At 26.8% G+C, this 19741-nt stretch overlaps 1 protein-coding gene across 1 annotated transcript; it reads right to left on the reverse strand.

Annotated features, from left to right (window-relative positions):
• Positions 1 to 10303: 10303 nt before the first annotated feature.
• Positions 10304 to 13881, reverse strand: LOC129958060 (ubiquitin carboxyl-terminal hydrolase 22-A-like). Its single transcript, XM_056070225.1, has 2 exons — positions 11701 to 13881; positions 10304 to 11148 (listed from the first exon to the last, which is right to left on the reverse strand). Exon 1 carries the CDS (start codon positions 13732 to 13734, stop codon positions 12193 to 12195), a length of 1542 nt encoding a protein of 513 aa, XP_055926200.1. The 5' UTR covers positions 13735 to 13881; the 3' UTR covers positions 10304 to 11148; positions 11701 to 12192.
• Positions 13882 to 19741: the final 5860 nt, after the last annotated feature.

A 19741-nucleotide genomic window follows, 5' to 3' on the forward strand; every position in this document is an offset into this window, starting at 1 on the left:
TACTGAAATACGAAAATTTATGAAATAAAATTCGGGGGAAAAAATTACTCATATATTTCGAATTATATGAGCGAAATATATTTCGAAAATACATTCCTTCAGTTTTCAGTTTGAACATTTTACTAAAACATTCATCACTATTACATTCTTCATAAACTAAATATGAAGATTTAACACATTTACTATTACAATCATCATAAATATTACTTTTTAGTATAAACTGTCATGCTGAATTTCTGATTTTAAAATGTTATGTGAAGTTTTCTATAGTATTATTAAGACAAGATAAATTGTTGAACGAAAGTTTCATAGTAAATTTCCACAAATGAGGGAATCATTTACAAATTTTTGATAATAATTAAATTATATAATATTTTTTGATTCCTTGTCTCTATCTCTCTCGTTCATCTAATCTTTTTTTAGAATAAACGAGAGATCAGCTAAAGTGTCATTTTTTGGCCAACCATCATCTTTGCTGATAGATCACTTTCACTTTCATCAGAAGCAAGTAAAATTGCTTTAATTTCTTCTTCAATATATTCACGATTTCTTTTACTCATAATGAAGAAATAATAAGCGTTTCTATGCAAAAATTACTCTGATAATCCAAAAACCCGATTCATAGTACCTAAAATAAAGAGAAGAAATTCGCAACTGAAGAGAAATTTTCAGAATGGCATTCGAAAAAGAAACTCAGTATTTATATAACTTATCTCACTCTGTGAAGGGGGCGATAAAGAATACTCCCAATCTTTTTTTGGTCTTTTAATGCTATTTTGAAAGCGGTAGTTTGTACGCGGCCTCAGAAATTCCGACAGTCCTTTGATGACAGAATAAGAAGCTTAGAGTGTAAAACGACTTACATCTACAGTAACAAGAATTGCTACATATTTTCTGAGAAAACTGCGATGTGAATAGCCGCAGTGACAGTGCAATAGTTTGTCTTTATATCATTACAATAGTCTCAATACTGAAAAGAGCTTCTGATTGTTATCCGAAAAATAAACAATTTGTCGGTATCCTTATATATCATTCACCGTTAACAGAGCACTTCAGTGGAAACATTTTTATAAATGGCCATAAAATCTTTCCAATTTTGAGCTAACAACACATGAACATAGAAACTAAAACCCTTTCAAAATACGAAATATACGCCAACAACCTATTTAGTGAATCCCTCCTCAACCTCTACCGCCCTAAGGCACAGGGAAACTACTGTGAAAAAGTCGCGATTGTACTCCTCAGTACAATCCTTAGTAGAGTCTCCCCTAAAACGGCTGGCAGGAGCCCGAAACCGACCGACTTGGAAGTTATAAGGTAAATTTTTAAACAGCCCGGCAGGAATTGAGAGGGTTAATTTTACAAACCATCGCAATACGTAAATATGATGGTGTCACACCACGAATGATTCAAGTAAGCCATCAACTTTTTTTTAATAATTATTATTATTATTATTATTATTACGCTGTTATACAACCAGCGTTTTGGAGAAATTATCGCGAAAAAATATTTCCCACAGAATAGGATCAGTAGTTTTATATAAATAACTTATCTCATTCTTTTTAGTGGTAATTTCATTTTAGTTTCATAAAACGAGTTATATAAGTCGAATAAGTTCTAATGTTTCAGAACCATGTAAAATTATTTCATATACCGACTCAAAATTTTATTTCCTCATAATATTTAAACAGTTAGACTTTCCTTCGTGAAATTCGATATTGTCATTAACCCTTTGCTTTCAAATGGTGCCTCTCAGTCACCATTCAAGACGATGCATCATTCTGCAATTTTATTTATTTATTTTTTAATTTTAATTGTTAAAAATATCTACAGAATGTTAAAAAGATGTAGATTTATTTTTCAGGGAAACTCAACTTAATACAGTTGCATGTATTTATTTTTTGGTGTAATAAACAGGTCCATGTATTAAGTGAATAATTATGCATCAAATTATCTTTCCGAGTGTAAAGGGTTAATTCATCATCGCTATGGAGGTTTACTGCAGTTCATTTGCCACTGGTCGGGGCCTTCAGCAGTATTCATCGAAAAATTTTGGCTCATCGAAAAATTTGTCGAATTCATCGAAAAATTTGTGTGAAATTCCGGGGAGTGCAGAAAAACATACGCAAAGTGGAAATCAGAAATTAATTTTAAATAGAATGACTGAAATGTTATTAAGAAAGTAAAAGGGAAAAAATTAAAAATAAAATTAAAATAATAGTATAGAGAATTTATTATAAAAATGATAGTTTGGGTGATAAAAGTTATGAATTTTTTTTTTTTTTTTTTTTTTTTTTTTTTTTTTATTGAAAGGGCGAGGCTTTTGGAGTCCGACGAAATCAGAACTGTAGCTAGGATCGAACTTAGGAGAAAAAGTTAGAAGGACAAATCATTCAGATATCAATTGACATGTAGAGATAATTTTTAAGGCAAATGTTGCATTTCAATATACGTATTAAGATGAAAGTATTGACACATAATATTTTAATTTCAACATAAAAAAATTATACATTGTTATTATTTTACAACAGATATTTATAATTATATAAGTGTTATTGTTATTTAATTTTGCAACTCTTAAATGAAAACAATGGCTAGTCAAATCCTGAAAAGGTTTACAATTTAATATAATTTTTTCCAGAAAGGCTAAGTCATGCATGAACCTTTATATTTGTTAAGATTCTTTAGCCTTACCATACTAAAATGAATATGTTGAATACAAATGTTATGTTGAATTTGCCATGAAATGCGCCCTTGTTAAGATATTACTGAAACTAAAATGTTAATATATTTTTTCCAAAAATATGTCTGTCGTTTGTTTATATTTTATTTATAATTTCACACTATATTGTAGCGAAAATTGCTCCTTTTGATCAATCGCCGGTGGCTCAGTCGGCTGAATGACGCATTTCATAGCGGAGCGGAAGGCTGCGGGTTCGAGTACAAGCGAGGAGAACAGTCTAAAGTTGATTTTTAATTTCAATTTGCTTTATGTCAAACTTATGTTAATTATGCAAATTTATGTTAATTATTCTAATATGTTATTTATGTAAATTCCTAATTTTCTGCGGGCCTTCAAATTCTAGAAGGTTCTTGAACTGGATATACGCAATTTCCCAATCGGTTAGATTGGTATTAAAACTCTTCAGTTGATCTTGAGTGTGTTCATTTCTATTGGATTTACTACATTCACTTCATCTACGTGACAATATTAAAAATAAGTTTTCCTGAAGTATTCAAGGGGATAGCAACTTTTCACATTTATTAAGCCATTATGTACTGCTGAAAGCAGTGCTGTAGCTACTTCAAAAGAGTGAAAAGTTTTTATCCCCAAGAATTTGATTTTTTTTTTTTTTTCTTTCTTTTCATGAAGTATGACATTTGTTACAGGTTGTACATTTATTGGATAAGCCACTGATAGAAAGATCTTATAATATTTTCATAAAATACAAAGTAACAACCAGAAAAATAGCCACCTTAATAATACCTATGTTTTAGTGGTTATTAAGAGAAGAAATATATTCTGTTCTCTTATAAGAGAAAGAGTTCCTTTTCAGCAAGCAAATAAAAACTTTAAAGTATAAAATGTTTTTATTTTCATTTATTATATATATATAGTCAATTATATGTATATAGTCAATTGTTTTTCAATAGTCCAATGTAATTTATTATTTACTTAAACCAATCATTTAGTGTATATTAGTAGGTTGTTTATGAAGCTTTTTTTACATCATTTATGAACATTTAATCACTGGAAGAGTAAGAAAAAAAATTGTATTAAAACTCTCATACCTCTTAATAAAAATGAATAATGGAAACATAACTGAAAGCATTCTAACCAATGAAAATACAAAAACTTTTTTAGAAACATATGTTTACATTAGATAAGGTTTGAGCAGTAAGTGAAAAGCTACAGAAGCATTACTTTTACTCATGAATATTCAACTAATAATTACAAGATTTTAAGCAAAAAATGTAAATATTACTATAAAGCAAAAGGGTACTTGTGTATTAATCGCGTGCCATTGGCAAATTTTAGACTCAACTGCATAGAATTGGTGAACATAATCAAATTTTAGCTATGACTAATATTACATCTTCGGTGAAATTATTTTTGGTGATTTATTGCTGGAATGCAATTAATACACAAATATCAGTGTAAGTTACACCCTTCTGTACCTTTATATTTAATACATACAGTTTATCTATAAATTAGCAACTCTTTTTGCACCTTATTTATAATATTACCACCACCATATTCTAAATTTACAACTGTTTGATAATAAAATCAACAGTCAAATTTGTATTAAAGAAATTGTGAGAAGCTTAATTCTATCATGTTTAATATAGATCTGTATAAGTATGATAATTTATCTGGTTATTTAAAATTAATCCTTTTTTCCTCGAATCTAATTACTATACTTTTAACTGTCATATTGATTTTTCGTTGAAATCCAATAAATGGCTGGCTTAACAGTTCTGCAGTTCTGTTTTCCCAAATTAGAATCCCTGCCTGAACTGATGAAACCTGTGGGTGTACATTCAATACTCTGCTGCCTTTGAAAATTCGTAGGTGACATGTATTGCTCATTGCAAGAAATGGAAATTTTAATACAGAATGAGTTACTAAGAAGGTAAGACTTTTATTGGCTTTTTGTACTTATGTGGAATTTACAAAGCATCTAAAGTAAATGAGAGGTTACTGGTTGGGAATATTTCCTTAAATGATCAGTCACATTTGTTTTCTTTTTCTGGTAAGATGTCTTTAATTTGAAAATATATAAAATATTAAACCTGGATAAACTGGGGCCCATTTGAAATTCTTTTTAAATTGCAGAAACTTATCTTCTTTCTCAAAATCTATTGGAGGAGAAGCTTACAGTTGTGAGAACAAATTCAGAAAAATAACTGAATCATTTAATGAGTTTATTTGCTTAAAAGAAAAAGCCCCACACAACTTTGTATTTGAATTTTAAAAAGATACAACTACAATAAAGAGAAGTTTTATTGCATTGTTCCCGTTGCACAATGATAATAAGAATATAGAAGTTTTCAGATAGCCAAAAATAACATCTTTTACATGCTGATTAAAAGTATAGTAGGCAGTTTTAATGTAATAGGAGCAGTGTATTTCAATCTAGAATTTCAAATGGATAACCTAACGTGGTATTTTTCTTCACTTTCAAACAATGCTATTGCTTATTCTTCTATGTTCATTTAGTGTAGAAAAGAGCCTCCATAAAATTTGAAAACAAAACAATTAAAAATTTAGTCTTTTATCTAATATGAGCTTTAGCCATTCACAGAAAGAAGGCTGCTGAAGATCATTTAAAAAAAAAAATTAAGGCAAGAGAATTTCTAAAAGTCAATTCAAAAGAAACTAAAAATCTTATGCAAACATTGTTTTCTATGAAACCACACTAACAGCTAATATATATATATATATTGTAAAAAATATATGTCTAATAAAACTTCTTTTTCTGTGTATTCAAACTCCACTAAATAATATAATGCAAGTATTATTTATTAAACTGAAATGATTTAAAAATCATGATATTAAATCATATTTGCTTGAATAAGAAAACAGAATACTATATACACCCTTATGCATCTTCATAGCACACTTTCTCTAAAGTTAAAATGAAATACATATTCACATTTTGTGTAAAAATAAATTTACTTATTCTTTTTCTGGAATGGTTAAAACTTTTCATTTATTTGTATCATTAACCAATGCACATTTAATTGTGGTGAATATCAACAGCTTTTTATTCATACATCTGAAATCATTTGCAGCTTGCTTTCTTGTACAAATATTCATTAATTTTTTATAAAGTTGATGTCAACCTTTAAAATTTTACATATCTTTATAATTAACTAAATAAAAGAATCTTCCAACCTACTGAAATTTAACCAATTATTATTTCATTTGAAAATATTTTTTTAAAAAATGATGGTATAACTAGAGTTTATTATTGTTAGATAGTTGTAAGCAAAGAGATATAAAAAAAGTTTCAAATATGGTAACTGAGATGATATATAGATAAAACTAATAACCATGCACAAAATAGATTGGTTTTTGACATTGTCTTAGATCTAAATGTTGAAAATATCTTTACATATTGCTCTAGTAATTACAAATTGTTATATGAAATATATATTAGAAATTCATACATTAGTATAACTTGACATGAATGGATATTAAATTTAAGAATATTATTCAACACATAGATGCACAGTAGACCATCTGCATTTTATAACTGTACATCAAGTCTGAAACCCAATAATCATAAAGTATACTGCAGTCAGAAGAGCTGTTACTGTCAAGTATTTTTACAGTGTTATCAAAATTTATCAATCAGAAACTATAATGTCTTAAGCTAGATGCAAAATTTAAAATATAAGCAAAATTATTGATTTTGAATCTTTACTTGCCTTTAATTACCAAATTTGATTTTTACACGGAATTTATCTATTGTCTTGCTTTAATGACTTTTTGTATCTTCACAAATTTATTTACACTTTTCAAATAAAATAGGGAACAAACAAATGTAAAATTTTGTTTAAGTCAGTCTTTTGATTAATTTGTTGAAATTAAATAATAGGACATCAAAAACTTGTACATAAACAGACATTTTATTGACAGTTACAAAAGTTAGTGATAAAAAATTTACAAAATGTAAAGACAAAAAATGACTAACAGAATTTGGTGATTTTCTCTCCCCCCCCCTCCTCCATACACGTGTAGAGAAATTTGTCCCATTTTTCATTATCTATAGAAAATGTGAGTCCCGATATATAAAGAATTGAAATGAAAAAAAAAAAAAAATAAATTATTTGATGAGTAAAAGAAATGGCTAGACCAAAGATTCAAATTCACCACTACTCGTGTTTGTGATACCGCCCAACTTGTAAATAAGATGATTACGATGATGGCTAAAAATCAGTTCAAAATATACCAAAAAACTGCTGAACTTGAGAGACCATATGAGTTACCACATTGTGTACTTTAAAAAGTTTCTAATTTGGAGTTATTAACGACTCTGAAATTGCAAAACAATTTTTAGTTACACTCATTGCTTCGAGAGTAGCTTTTATTATAGTCTTACAAGCAGCAAAACTTTGGAAAAAATAGTGGAAAAATATGATTTCATCGTCATTTGATAAAGAAAGCACAGAATTCATTCCTCTAGGCTCGTTAGATAATTTAGGTGCATCGTATTTTCCTTTCTCACTACTATGGTTGCATACATTTTTTTGAGTCGGTAGTAGTATCTTGTGTTTGAGTCGGACAATCAGCCATTTTATGATTTCGTTTTCTCACGTTTCAAGAAATATTTCTGCGACGAATTTCCTTAATCGCTGCTAAAAGTGTTTTATGAATGTAGTAAGATCTTCTCAAATTAACTAAATAAATTTTAAATTTCAGGGCTAATATGTAGAAGAGGAGAGTTGAGTTGAGTTGAGTTGTGCAGGCTGAAACCAGTGGCACAGCTGAAGCTTGGTGGTAGGTTTCGGTAGGCGGCGTGTGAGATAATATTTTCAGAAGTTATCTTTGTTAAGTTCAAATTTTGATTAATTAAAACCAGTGTCGAAAATTTGCTTTCAGGCACATATTCTCTTCCTCCAAAGTATATATGTGTCAAATTTGATAACATTAAACCTAACAATTTGACCTCTAATGCTCCAATATAAAGACAGACAAGACTCAATTTCTGCCTTTAATATTTACAGATATAACTGTATAATGAAATTTAAATATATAAGAATAAATATAGCGCTTTCATCTGAAAGGCACCGCAGTCATAATTTTTAAAAAATCGTTTCGAAAGTTTTTCTAGCCTTTTTCAGGAAATGTTTAACATATTAATAGTTTAAATTAGGAAAAAAAAAAAAAAAAATGGCTATTTGTGTAAAATTTTCATATATCAGAAAAATAGAAATCAATATGGATTCGATAATCTTATTACCGACGGAATAAGCTTACTGAGGTCCATAGCATTGATAAATTCGAGTAGCACCCTTTTCTAAAACACTCACATATAATGTACATTTTGATAACTCAATCATTTAAAATTCATTTTAAATTACTGAATTATCTCATTTTAAAATATAATTTCAAGATGCTTTTACACATTTTACCTATATTTTTGTTAATAATTGTCTTTAAAACTACCATATAGTTTACTCAATTTTATAAATAGGTTAATTAATTTGTTTGAATAATTAAAATGTAGATCGTACTAATTCAAATATTATTTAAGCTGAACTTCAACTCCTAATCTGGCAGAATATTTTTTTGGGTAAAATAAGAAAATTGCCTTTTAAAAAATTGGAATGGGGCGCTGTTTCGGTATTTACCCTGAAAAGTGCACCTCTAGTTACATAATATAAGTAACAGAAAATTTAAGCGATCATTAATTGTAGCGAACCAATCGGTTCAAAGAGGCGGCTAGTTTAAAACAATATTCACAAATAATACATAATAAACAATACTTTACCAAAATAACAATAACTAAAGACTTTTGTACTTTGATGAACAATCCAAATTTAATTTCGAAAAGTTCTTTAACATTTGAATTGATATGGTTTCATTTCATACAGCTTTAATTAAATTAGGAATATTTCATTTAATTAATATAAAATATCATTCAACACTCAAGTTTAATAAAAAGTAAATGAATATTTTTAATATAAATTAATAATTGTTTTCAGAGTTAATAATTATTTCACTTGTATCAGTTATTATTTTATTTTGCTATAAGATTTACAAATTGTGAAAATTTCCTTTCATTATTAGTGAGATATACTCCATTTTAGATTACCTTCTAATTTGTTCATTTTCTTTTATTGCTTTTTACTCCACCAAGCAATTTTTACTGTCAGACACCATATAAATTGTTAATTACTGAAAACAACTAATTATAAATGAATTAGCTATTAAATGCTTAGTTACCTTTAATTAAATATAAAATTAATTAATGTGTTTTATTTTAAAGTCAATTTAGAGAATTTTTCCTTCAATAAAGTCTGAGAATTGTTACTGCTACCTCTTGTAAAGTCACCAATATACCGTGAAAAGCGGTAACTTTAAAGCTGATTGAAGGGAATTTGTCTCTTTACATTCTACTGGAAGATGGTTCAGTTTGAATGTCAGATAGAGAAATGGTTAGATTATCAAACTGCCAACTGCCTAAGGGCTTCAAAATTTTTATATATTCTTTTCCGATAATTTCCAATTATATTAATTTTATGTTTCCATTTAATTTAGTAGGAAATTGCTTTCCTTGCACTTGAAATGATTCAAACTAGTACTGATTAAATGCTAAAACATTATTCTTAATTAATTATCTTTTAAAAGTTTTATATTGTTTAAAAACTTGAATTTATGTATGTTATATATATGAGAAATACTGCGACTAACTCTCTCAAAAGAGCTCTATAATTAAATGTTTTATTAGAATCTGTTACTTAAAACTATATACACAAATAATTAAAATCAATGAATGAAATGAGAGATTGAAAAAGACTTGCACTGCTTCATGGCATCCTGTAACAAGGTCATAGAGCTTCCTTTTAATAAGGATAAAAATTTCAACTATGTGCAGAAAATAAAAATGATACAATCACAGTAAAAATTTCTATAAGCCTTTTTATACACAGCTTTTATCTTATTTTTTTTTCATAAAAATGAGTAGTCAAAAGTAAATAAAATGAAAGATTATTTCATCTAATACTCAATTCTAATTTTAATCCCCTCTCCCATTTTTTTAAGCATTCAGTGTAATTGCTGAAAAGAAAGATACACAAATATTACTGTACAGCACAAATGAAGTCTGAAAAACAATATAGTTATAAGTATGATTAATAATTTAATCACAATTTTACATTTTTACAATATTTTATTTTCACATAATTTTTTAACTTTTTTGAAATAAATATTGATGCCACTTTTATAGTGAAATTTGAGGTGAAAAGAAATAACTATTAATCCTAAAATTAAAAGTTTGAAATCAATACAGGCAAAAATGATCAGTTACAATTTTAAGAATAATACATGACAAAAGTATCTGATATTGAATTAAATACAATAAAAGAATCATTCATATTTTTAAAAAACAGTAAAATATTATTGAAGTAATTATTACTCAAAAAATAAATTAGCATTGTAAATATAATTATTTTAAATTACATTATTAATCAATTTACTACTTACTTTGAGGTGTGAATTATACAGAAAATAAAAAATAAACAATTTTGTCATTCAGAGTTTTGCATATTCGATGCATATTTGTCTGTTTCATTGATATTCTTTTTTAATCATATTATTTATAATATATATTATTAATCATATTATTTTAATCATTTAATCATATTATATAAGTAGAATTTTTTTGTTAAAGCAAAAGCACACAAATATATTATATCTAGGAGAAGGGAGAATTAGGAACTATTTACTAAAAGAGATGAATAGAACATTAAACACCTAATAGATCTATGGACCATAACACTCAATTGTAATAAACTCTAGCATCACTTTTATGATGAAATATCAATTGAAACAGAAGAAAAAAATATTAACTATAAAAAAATGGAAACAATACAGGTAAACACGATCAGATACAATTTTAAAAATAGCACATGACTAAAGTAACCAAAATTTATTGTGTCAAACATATTAAAAGATTTATTGATTATTAAATAATAGTAAAATGTTATTGTAGTAATTATTATTAAAAGAATAAATCAGTATGATAAAAAATTATTTTTAACTACATTAAAAATTAATTTAATATTTACTGGGGCCTATTAATACACAAAAATGTGTAGATGAAATTGTTATTCAGAATTTTATATATTTCTTAATTCATATTATTTTAGATTTATTAATATTTTTCTAAATGGGATTTTACATTAAAGTAGAAAGACACAACTGCATCAAACTGGCAAGGGGTGAAGGAATAGGGAACTATTTTGTAAAGCAGATGTAAAAAACCATTAAAAAGATACATAGATCAAACATCAAAGAGAATAAACAAGTAGGTGCCCTATACCAACGAGCTATAGCTCACTTTGTTTTAACTTGGCAACCATCAAGAGTTTACATAATGTCCCCCAAAGAATCGTCAACTGTAGGAAACTTCTAAGCTGCAAGACAATAAATATCGAAAATTTCGGTTTGTATATAATGAATACATGAAACATTTTTTTAAAATGTAATTGAAGAATGGCAATTTTATGACATTAAAATTTCATTGTCAACCATGACAAAAATGAAAGATTTTAATTTTTCGTTGAATCGTCAATCACAATTTTGAAAATATGGAATGGATATTTCTCTTTTTATTCTGAACAATATCTTCACTCTAATACTTAGTAATAAAAATAATGCATTTAAAATTATAAACAATTTATATTTACGATTAATTTTAGAATAAGATTAGAGATGCTGGTTTCACAGAATTCAATTAAATCTAAGTCTGAAAAAGCAACTCAATAATTAATAATTATCAGTTAACATTACAAGAGTAATGAATTAATAACATAAATAAAAGGATTCAAATGTTTTGCAGAAAACATTTTAAATTGTGCATAATCACATGAGCATTTATAACTGTTTGCAATAAAAAAAAAAAGGTTCACATTATAGAACTTCTTACAAGATTCATTCCCTAATAAAAACTGTCATCACATTCATACCATTTATCACTCTGCAGCCGAGCATAAGTTGAATAGTGCCCATTTTGTAAATCCCCTTTATGAAATATAAAAGCAAACAATCGATGTCTATTCTCAACTGTATTAAAACCAAAAGCATAAGATTCACTACATAGTTCAGTTATTACCTTTTGCATTTAAATATAATGACAGTTCTATCCATTCTTCAAATGCAAAAGCAAGTTGGTTTTTTTAAAAAAAAACTGTCTGGTTCTTGAGTCTTTGGAGTCCCACATGAAGCAATTCATGTGAAAGCAAATAACAGCTGGAAGTTTTTTAATACTTTGGTATAAATATGTTGTACTGATCTGTTTACATTCTGAGCGTGTATAGTCAGATTACAGTTGTAGCTCAAAATATTTTCTAATTAAAATTAATTATTTGTTGTTATTAAAAAAGTAATGAATTAATAACATAAATAAAAGAATTCGACCATTTTGCAGAAAACATTTAAAATTATGCATATACGAACATTTATAAATTCTTGCAATAAAACAAAAGGAAAGGTTCACATTTAAGAACTTCTTCCAAACTTCGTTCACTAATAAAACTGTCATCACATTCATACCATTTATCACTCTGCAGCCGAACATACGTTGAATAGTGCCCATTTTGTAAATCCCCTTTATGAAATATAACTGCAAACAACCGATATCTATTCTCATTTGTATTAAAACCTAACGCACAAGCTTCACTTGATAGTTCAATATCACCTTTTGCATTTAAATAGAATGACATATCTATCCATTCTTCAAATGCAAAAGCAGTTGATTTCTTTTGAAACTGTCTGATTCCGGAGTCTTCAGAATCCCACATGAAGCAATTCATGCGAAAGCAAATAACAGCTGGTAGTTTTTTAATACTTTGGTATAAATATGTTGTATTGATTTGTTTACATTCTGAGCAAGTATAGTCAGATAACAATTGTGGCTCAAAATATTTTCTATTTAAAATTTTCAAGAGAGAATCATCTTTTCCATCTAAATCTAGTAGGATATCCATGAAATGATCAAGAGGTAAAAATGATGAAGATTTACACTGTGAGCATTCTTTAGAACTTTGATTGATTCCATAAAATATCTGATGAATTACACAGTTACAATCTGTTATATCCATTTTATGTGTTTTTTGACAACTAGCATGCAATCCTATTAAAATTTCCTGAAATAATTCAAAACAGTCTTGTTGTTGCAATCCAAGAGGTGTATTACAAAACTTTTGCAATACCTGAAAGAATTTTTTTGAAGGATCATAAGGATCTGATATTCCACAATGAAACTCCTGAAACAAGTTATACATCTCACATGTGAGACAAGAATCTGGTAAGAAACACATATGCTTTTCAGAAAGGAAAAAATCTTTTAGTATGGGAGTGTGTACAAGTACTTGGATAATACAGTTAATGTAGCAACTATTTCCTGTATTTATTATACCTCTTAAACCAGTAAATAAATCTTGTGAGATTTCTTCAACCGTGTCCTCCGTCTCTGTGAGCACTGTTTCCTCTGTTTTAGGCTCCCAAGGAATGTCAAACTCACTGTCAGGAGTAATTCTTCTTGCTTTAGGTTCAGAAGGTAAATCAGACTCACTATCATCAATTCTTCTTGCTTTAGGTTCAGGAGGTAAATCAGACTCACTGTCAGAATCTTTACTTGCTTCTAACTTAAAATTAGATAGTATATCATCAAAGGTTTCATTATAGATATAATCATCACAAATGAAGCAAAATATAAAGCCATGATTAACAGTAATAGCAAAATAATGTTCATTTTTAATGGCATGATCTTTTATATGACTGAATACTCCATTTTCATAATCAAGGCAACCAAAGAATGTACAATTTAAACATGCATGTAGTCTTTTGTCGGCTGCTTTGCAGAGATAACAATGCACGTTAGACGATTTTCTTTTAAGCGTTTCATCGGAATTATACTCCACATAAGAGGCGAGTATAACAAAATAATTAGTTACAGCATCAGGGACTGTGCACAAATGTGGGCAAGTATCTGCGTTCATACTTTCCTCTAAAAACTTATTATCAATGATATGCTCTCTTTACAGCTGCTATTTGTTAATTCTCCATTTCTGCTTCTGACAATTTACACTCTTTTGCGCATGCGTCAGGAGACTAGTTAAAATAAGGAGGAAAGATGTTCAGCTCTAAAGGGAATTCGGAGGCGTAATAACCGCGGATAGCCCGCAATATTGCCGAAAAAGCATAGAAATTTAAAATAAAATACTTAAGAACAATTTTAATTTTCTGTGAGGACCTAATAGAATTATGAGATAATAATCGGTAGGGACCTAATAGAGTTATGAGACAATCCAGATTTTTGTATATAAAATTCTTTAATTCAATAAAAACAATGATTTTTTTTTACGTTAAAAAGCTTCTTTATTTAAAAATGTTATTGAATTTTTCAATAACATTTTAAAATCAAGAACATCAAATAATCGGGAGTTTATTCTATACAAAAAATTTCATTTTCAGTTGTAGATTTGCCGTAAATATGGAATGTCTTAAAAATATTGTAAATTACTTTTTAAAAAAATATAACATGAAATAATTAGTTAATTTTTACTCTTAAATATTATTTTCCTCTCTTTCTGCTGAAATGGTTAATTCGCTATCATATTCACTTTTCTGCTGATATCCTGCTTTCATCAAGATGACGTCGCAGTTTAAGCTGTGTGCTCGTGCAAGCGGATTAATCATGCGATGAAAGAGTAGACTAATAAAGTGTCTAATATCATTGTTTTCCTGTACTTAAATTAAAATTGATCGTTTTTGTTCATTACAAGAAAAAAATTATTATTATTATTAAAATGTAATATTATTTTGATGAAAATAAATATTACGTTTGGATTCTATCTAAGGTAATCTATTAAATATTCTTGTTCTGAAGAGAAATTCAGAATTTTACTATCAGTACGTTGTCAATTATAGTATGATTTTTAAAAGTAAGATTGATCTATAAAAATGTTGGAAAGTTTTGTTCAATTCTCCAAAATTTTGCTGTTATGTTTTATTTAAAATTAATTTAATTATCTATCACTAAGAGTTGATATTTTTGAATTATATAAATAATTGATCATAAATTTCAGAGTTATATATCATCATTAAATACAGATATACGTGGAATATGTGTGTTATAAAGTTGTTATATAACAACAAATCACCAATTGCTCTATATAAACAAAGCATGAAGTCATATTTATTTATTCAAAACTTTTTAAAATATTATTTTGTAGTACTGGATACTTCAGCTATAAAATTTATTAAATATTTATCTTGCTTTCAGTATAATTTTAAATTTATCAATGATAGTGAGATGATAAATCAATTTGTTTGGTGATGGGTTTACAGGATTGATTTTTACGTATAAAACTCTCCTTAATGATCTGTTTCTATGGCTATCTCTAATTATAGTCTTTCTGTTATTAATTAATAAATTCTTTGAATTAAATATCATATTACATTCTGGTGCATTTCATCGATTAGTATTGTAAAAAATTATGTAGGTCATTTTATGCAAAAACAATTTCTGTATTAGTTTTATTATGTATTTTTCATTCTCAGTTCTTATAAAATTGCAAGGATTTTTTTATTTTCAACTTTGGTGTTACATGGATATTTTAGCTTAGCGGTTTTCTATTACGTATTTGAAGAAATTAATATATGTTATATACAGTAGTATCATATATTAAATATATTGTATTCATTATGCTCTTTACTGTGGGAATTAGACTTTTTAATTGTTGGTCGAGAGGAAAAAAAATATGCTTATTATTTATATTTAATGTACCAAAAAGATAAAAATACTACTCAAGAAAATGTGCAATCATTTACAAGGGAAGGAGATAGCATAGGAAAAGTTAATTCATGTAAGTTGTCTGAAATTCAAACTGTTAATTGTGAAATGTGAATTTCATTCAGATTAATGTTTAAACCATAACCTAAGAATCCCAAAAGAATTATGAGCAATTCTTTAATTTTAGTTTTCATTATCAGCTCTTTATTATTTAAAAACCAAATTCAACATTTTCTTTTTTTTATTTATTTAAAATGATTCATTTCTTTACAAAATCTGCAAATACATTATTATTAATTTAATCCTTGTAAACTAAAAGGATTAGTATTTAAATTAAAATTTCTATGCAAAATACATAGTTGCATTTATTTTTTCTGGTTAATTTTGCAAAAAAGTTCGTAAAATTAAAACTGTATAGCGGCTTATTTTTGAACTCATTACAAATAAATATCCAAGTACATCACTATTTATTATTGTTTTTAAAATGGATATTTTTTATATTACTTTCATTTTCAATCTAAACAGTTTATATTGATATTTTAAGCCCTTCATTTACTAACATTGCATTATTATTATACGTGAACCGTTCACAAAATATTTTGATACTAATTAGGGTATGAAAAATTTAATAAAAATTAAATTTAATGTGATGATTTTGTTAATGTAAATTTTTGAATCAGTATGTTCCAGCAAATTTATTTTTAGTTACAACCATACTAATGCATGAGCAAAAGTTTTAACAGAAAAATCTCCTTACAATATTAATTAACAGTAACTGAAATTAAAAATCAGAAAATAAATATTTCACAAACACATTCATGAAGTAACAGGATGTGAAATATAATTGATTTATTTATGCAAAGTCATATGAAATAAAATATATTCATTTGAAAGAAAGAAATGAAAATATTAGAAAACTGACAGGAGAAAAAAAAAAATTGAGATAGTTTTGGTCAAAACAATTTACTGTCATAAAAATTATTTTAATTTACAAACAAGATTTCCTTTCCTCCAGTATTTTAAATACAGGTTTCTAATGCATTGTGCAGTGCACAAAACATGTGCACAAAACATTCTAAACTAAAATATTTTCTAAATATTGGTAAATACAGCTGTAATTGCAATTATCGTCCGTATTTACCAAACCGATTGCTAAACAACAGATCATTCAAACAATAATTAAAGACAGATCATCAACCAAAGATCATTGGTATGCACCAACATTAGTTTTATGATCAAACCAACAGGAGGCGCTGATGTTGCCAGCTTTTCCTCCAGTTTCGATCCGGTAGTGGATGATCATTGATCCAAATATGTCTCATGATTATCACCTGAAAGTTGGCACCTTATGTTTTTGTTATTATATATTAGCTTTTTTTTTGTTCATTGATTTTATTTACAAGAAATCAAATTTCCATTTATAATGGATTAATTGTACTAATGTCTAATGACAACCCTTAGAAATGCTTGTACGTTATCAACTAGGCTTCTTTTGGGATTGTTTCTCTGACTTGATTTAGTAAGCAGGTAGGCTATAAATTCTTGCAGCATTTTGTTTTTTATATTAATATCAATAGTTTTCTAATGAAATTAAATTTTTATATTCTATTTAATTTCTAAAAGAAATGTATTTTATTAATATAAAATAATTTGTGCCTTTTGTTTATGAGAATATCCAAATAAGAAGTTGCAACTGTATAAATTATCATTTAAAATCAATCAAAACTGTGCATGAAAATGGGAGAATTTTTATGAAAACCAATATCTATTTAAGCAAAGCAAATAATAATATGTAAATTTAAATAATATTATAATACTGAATTTTACTGTGCAAGAAAAGAGTATCTCATATCTAAAATTTATTGGAATGACAGGAGTGGAATGAATTTTATTGGAATGACCGGAATTATTTTATGGAAACAGTTGTTAACTTGAAAATATATTGTTCTAATAAACTTGAATAAGAGTGATACTAATTATGGTTATTTTAGAGTCGATATCTTTATATCAAATATATGCATGATTCATGAATAGTAAACTACCAGATCTTTATGACAATGCTGTACAAAGATTGCTGGGGGGGGGGAATCAAGATTCATTTTTATTTCATGAAACTTAATTTTCCTAATACTTGTATAAAATTTTATATATAAGACCAATTTTTTACTTAGCTCCCTGTTGAAAGTATTTGTTATTTTGGATTGAATAGAATAAAAATATACTCCATTATAAATAAGCAATGAATTATGATAACTAAAACTAAACAGAAAAAAATATATGCTGTGATTGCTTGAAACATTTCTATAATTATCAAAAAAATAAATTTCTTTGTTCAATCCTTAGTATTTGAATGCAAAATAACATACTTATTTTATATATATGTTAACATTAAAACTTTCTGTTTCATAGCATTATTAAAATAGTGATGCTTCATATTTATTCATTCTCAAGATCTACTATGTTTTTCATGAATCATTATTTCATGATAAATTTTACATCTTCCAAACTATTAAGTAAACTGATTCTATTGGTTTTACCAACAAATTCTTAGAATATTTAGAAAATATTTTAGTGTAGAATGTTTTGTACACTTAACAATGTATTAGAAAACCTGCATTTAAAATATTGGAGGAAAAGGAAAGTTGTTAGTAAATTAAACCAACTTTTATGACAGTAAATTGTTTTGACAAAAACTATATTAAAAATTTTTCTCTTGTCAGTTTTCTAATATCATTTTCATTTATTTCTTTCAAATGAAGATGCTTTATTTCAAATGAGTTTGCACAAATAAAACAATTATATTTCAAATCCTGTTACTTCATGAATGTGTTTGAAATGATTTGAATTTAATAAATAAAAAATGAATTTTAATAGGAATAGAATAAATAGAAAATGAATTTTCAATTTTCTGATTTGTAATTTAAGTTAGTGTTAATTAATATTATAGAGAATTTTTTTCTATTCTTGAAAACTTTTGCTAATGCATTTGTATTTTGTAACTAAACTCTATGGAAATTTATTACTTCCTTTCAAAAAAGTAATATCCAATTAAAAAATATATAAAACATGTATTTGTTAAATTTCAAGATGATAAACTATCTTTTAATATTTTTTTTACAAACTTTGATACATATCTTCGTATACTTAAAATTATGAATCAAATTATGATCGCAATTATTATGTTCTGAGAGACAACAAATGATCATAGCCTGATTTCATAGAATAGCTATGAAAATTAAGATTATATGAATACTATTTCTATCTGCATTTTTTAATCCAAATACAAATATGTTTGTAATTCAGCATTATTAAAAATAAATTTACCAGAGCTGGTTGATTGAAAAATTTACAATTAAGCATATTATTATCACATAAAATTTTTCCTACCCTAACACATATCAAAATATTTTGAATGGTTATAAAAAATTATAATTATAATTAGAGATATTATAATTAGAAAAATTATAATTAGAGGTAGCCATAGAAACAGATCATACAGGAAAGTTTTTATAGTGCAAAAATCAATCCTGTTATGGGTATGATTAAAGCGAAAGAAGTCGTGCTGTCATACATTTGGTGTGTTCTTGTTAAAATAATTCAATCCAAAGTAAGACGACATAAACATTTAATTTACTTTTAAACATAACGATCGTAGAATAACAGAGGTAACGCTAGGAAGGAATGAAGGTGTGTTCTCCGGCGTATGCTCTAGAATCGTAGTTCTTAGCTTTTGCCCGGTTAACAATAATCGAAATTCACGAATACCACAATAGAGGTAACGCTAATGCGTATTTCAAATCTTTAGAACACAAGATAATAATCAAGGTAGAGGTGAGTTGTTACACAATTTCTAAGTTCAATAACAAATTGTTTTAAGTTGCGTGTGAGTTTATTTTTGTTTCTTCGTTTCCTCACACTGTAAACCCATCACCAGACAAATTCATTTATCGCTTACAAAATAATGGAAATCCACAAAATTTACTATTGATAAACTAAAAATTATTCTGAAAGCAATATATATATATATATATATATATTTAATAAATTTTATAGCTGAAGTATACAGTACTACAAAATGATATTTTAAAAAGTTTTGAATAAATAAATATGACTTCATGTTTTGTTTATATATAGCAATTGATGATTTGTTTTTATATAACAGCTTTACAACATAAACATTCCATGTATACCAATTTTTAATGATATATAAC

The sequence above is a fragment of the Argiope bruennichi genome, chromosome X1 (genome assembly GCF_947563725.1).
Source record: "Argiope bruennichi chromosome X1, qqArgBrue1.1, whole genome shotgun sequence".
Classification (NCBI taxonomy): Eukaryota; Metazoa; Arthropoda; class Arachnida; order Araneae; family Araneidae; genus Argiope; species Argiope bruennichi.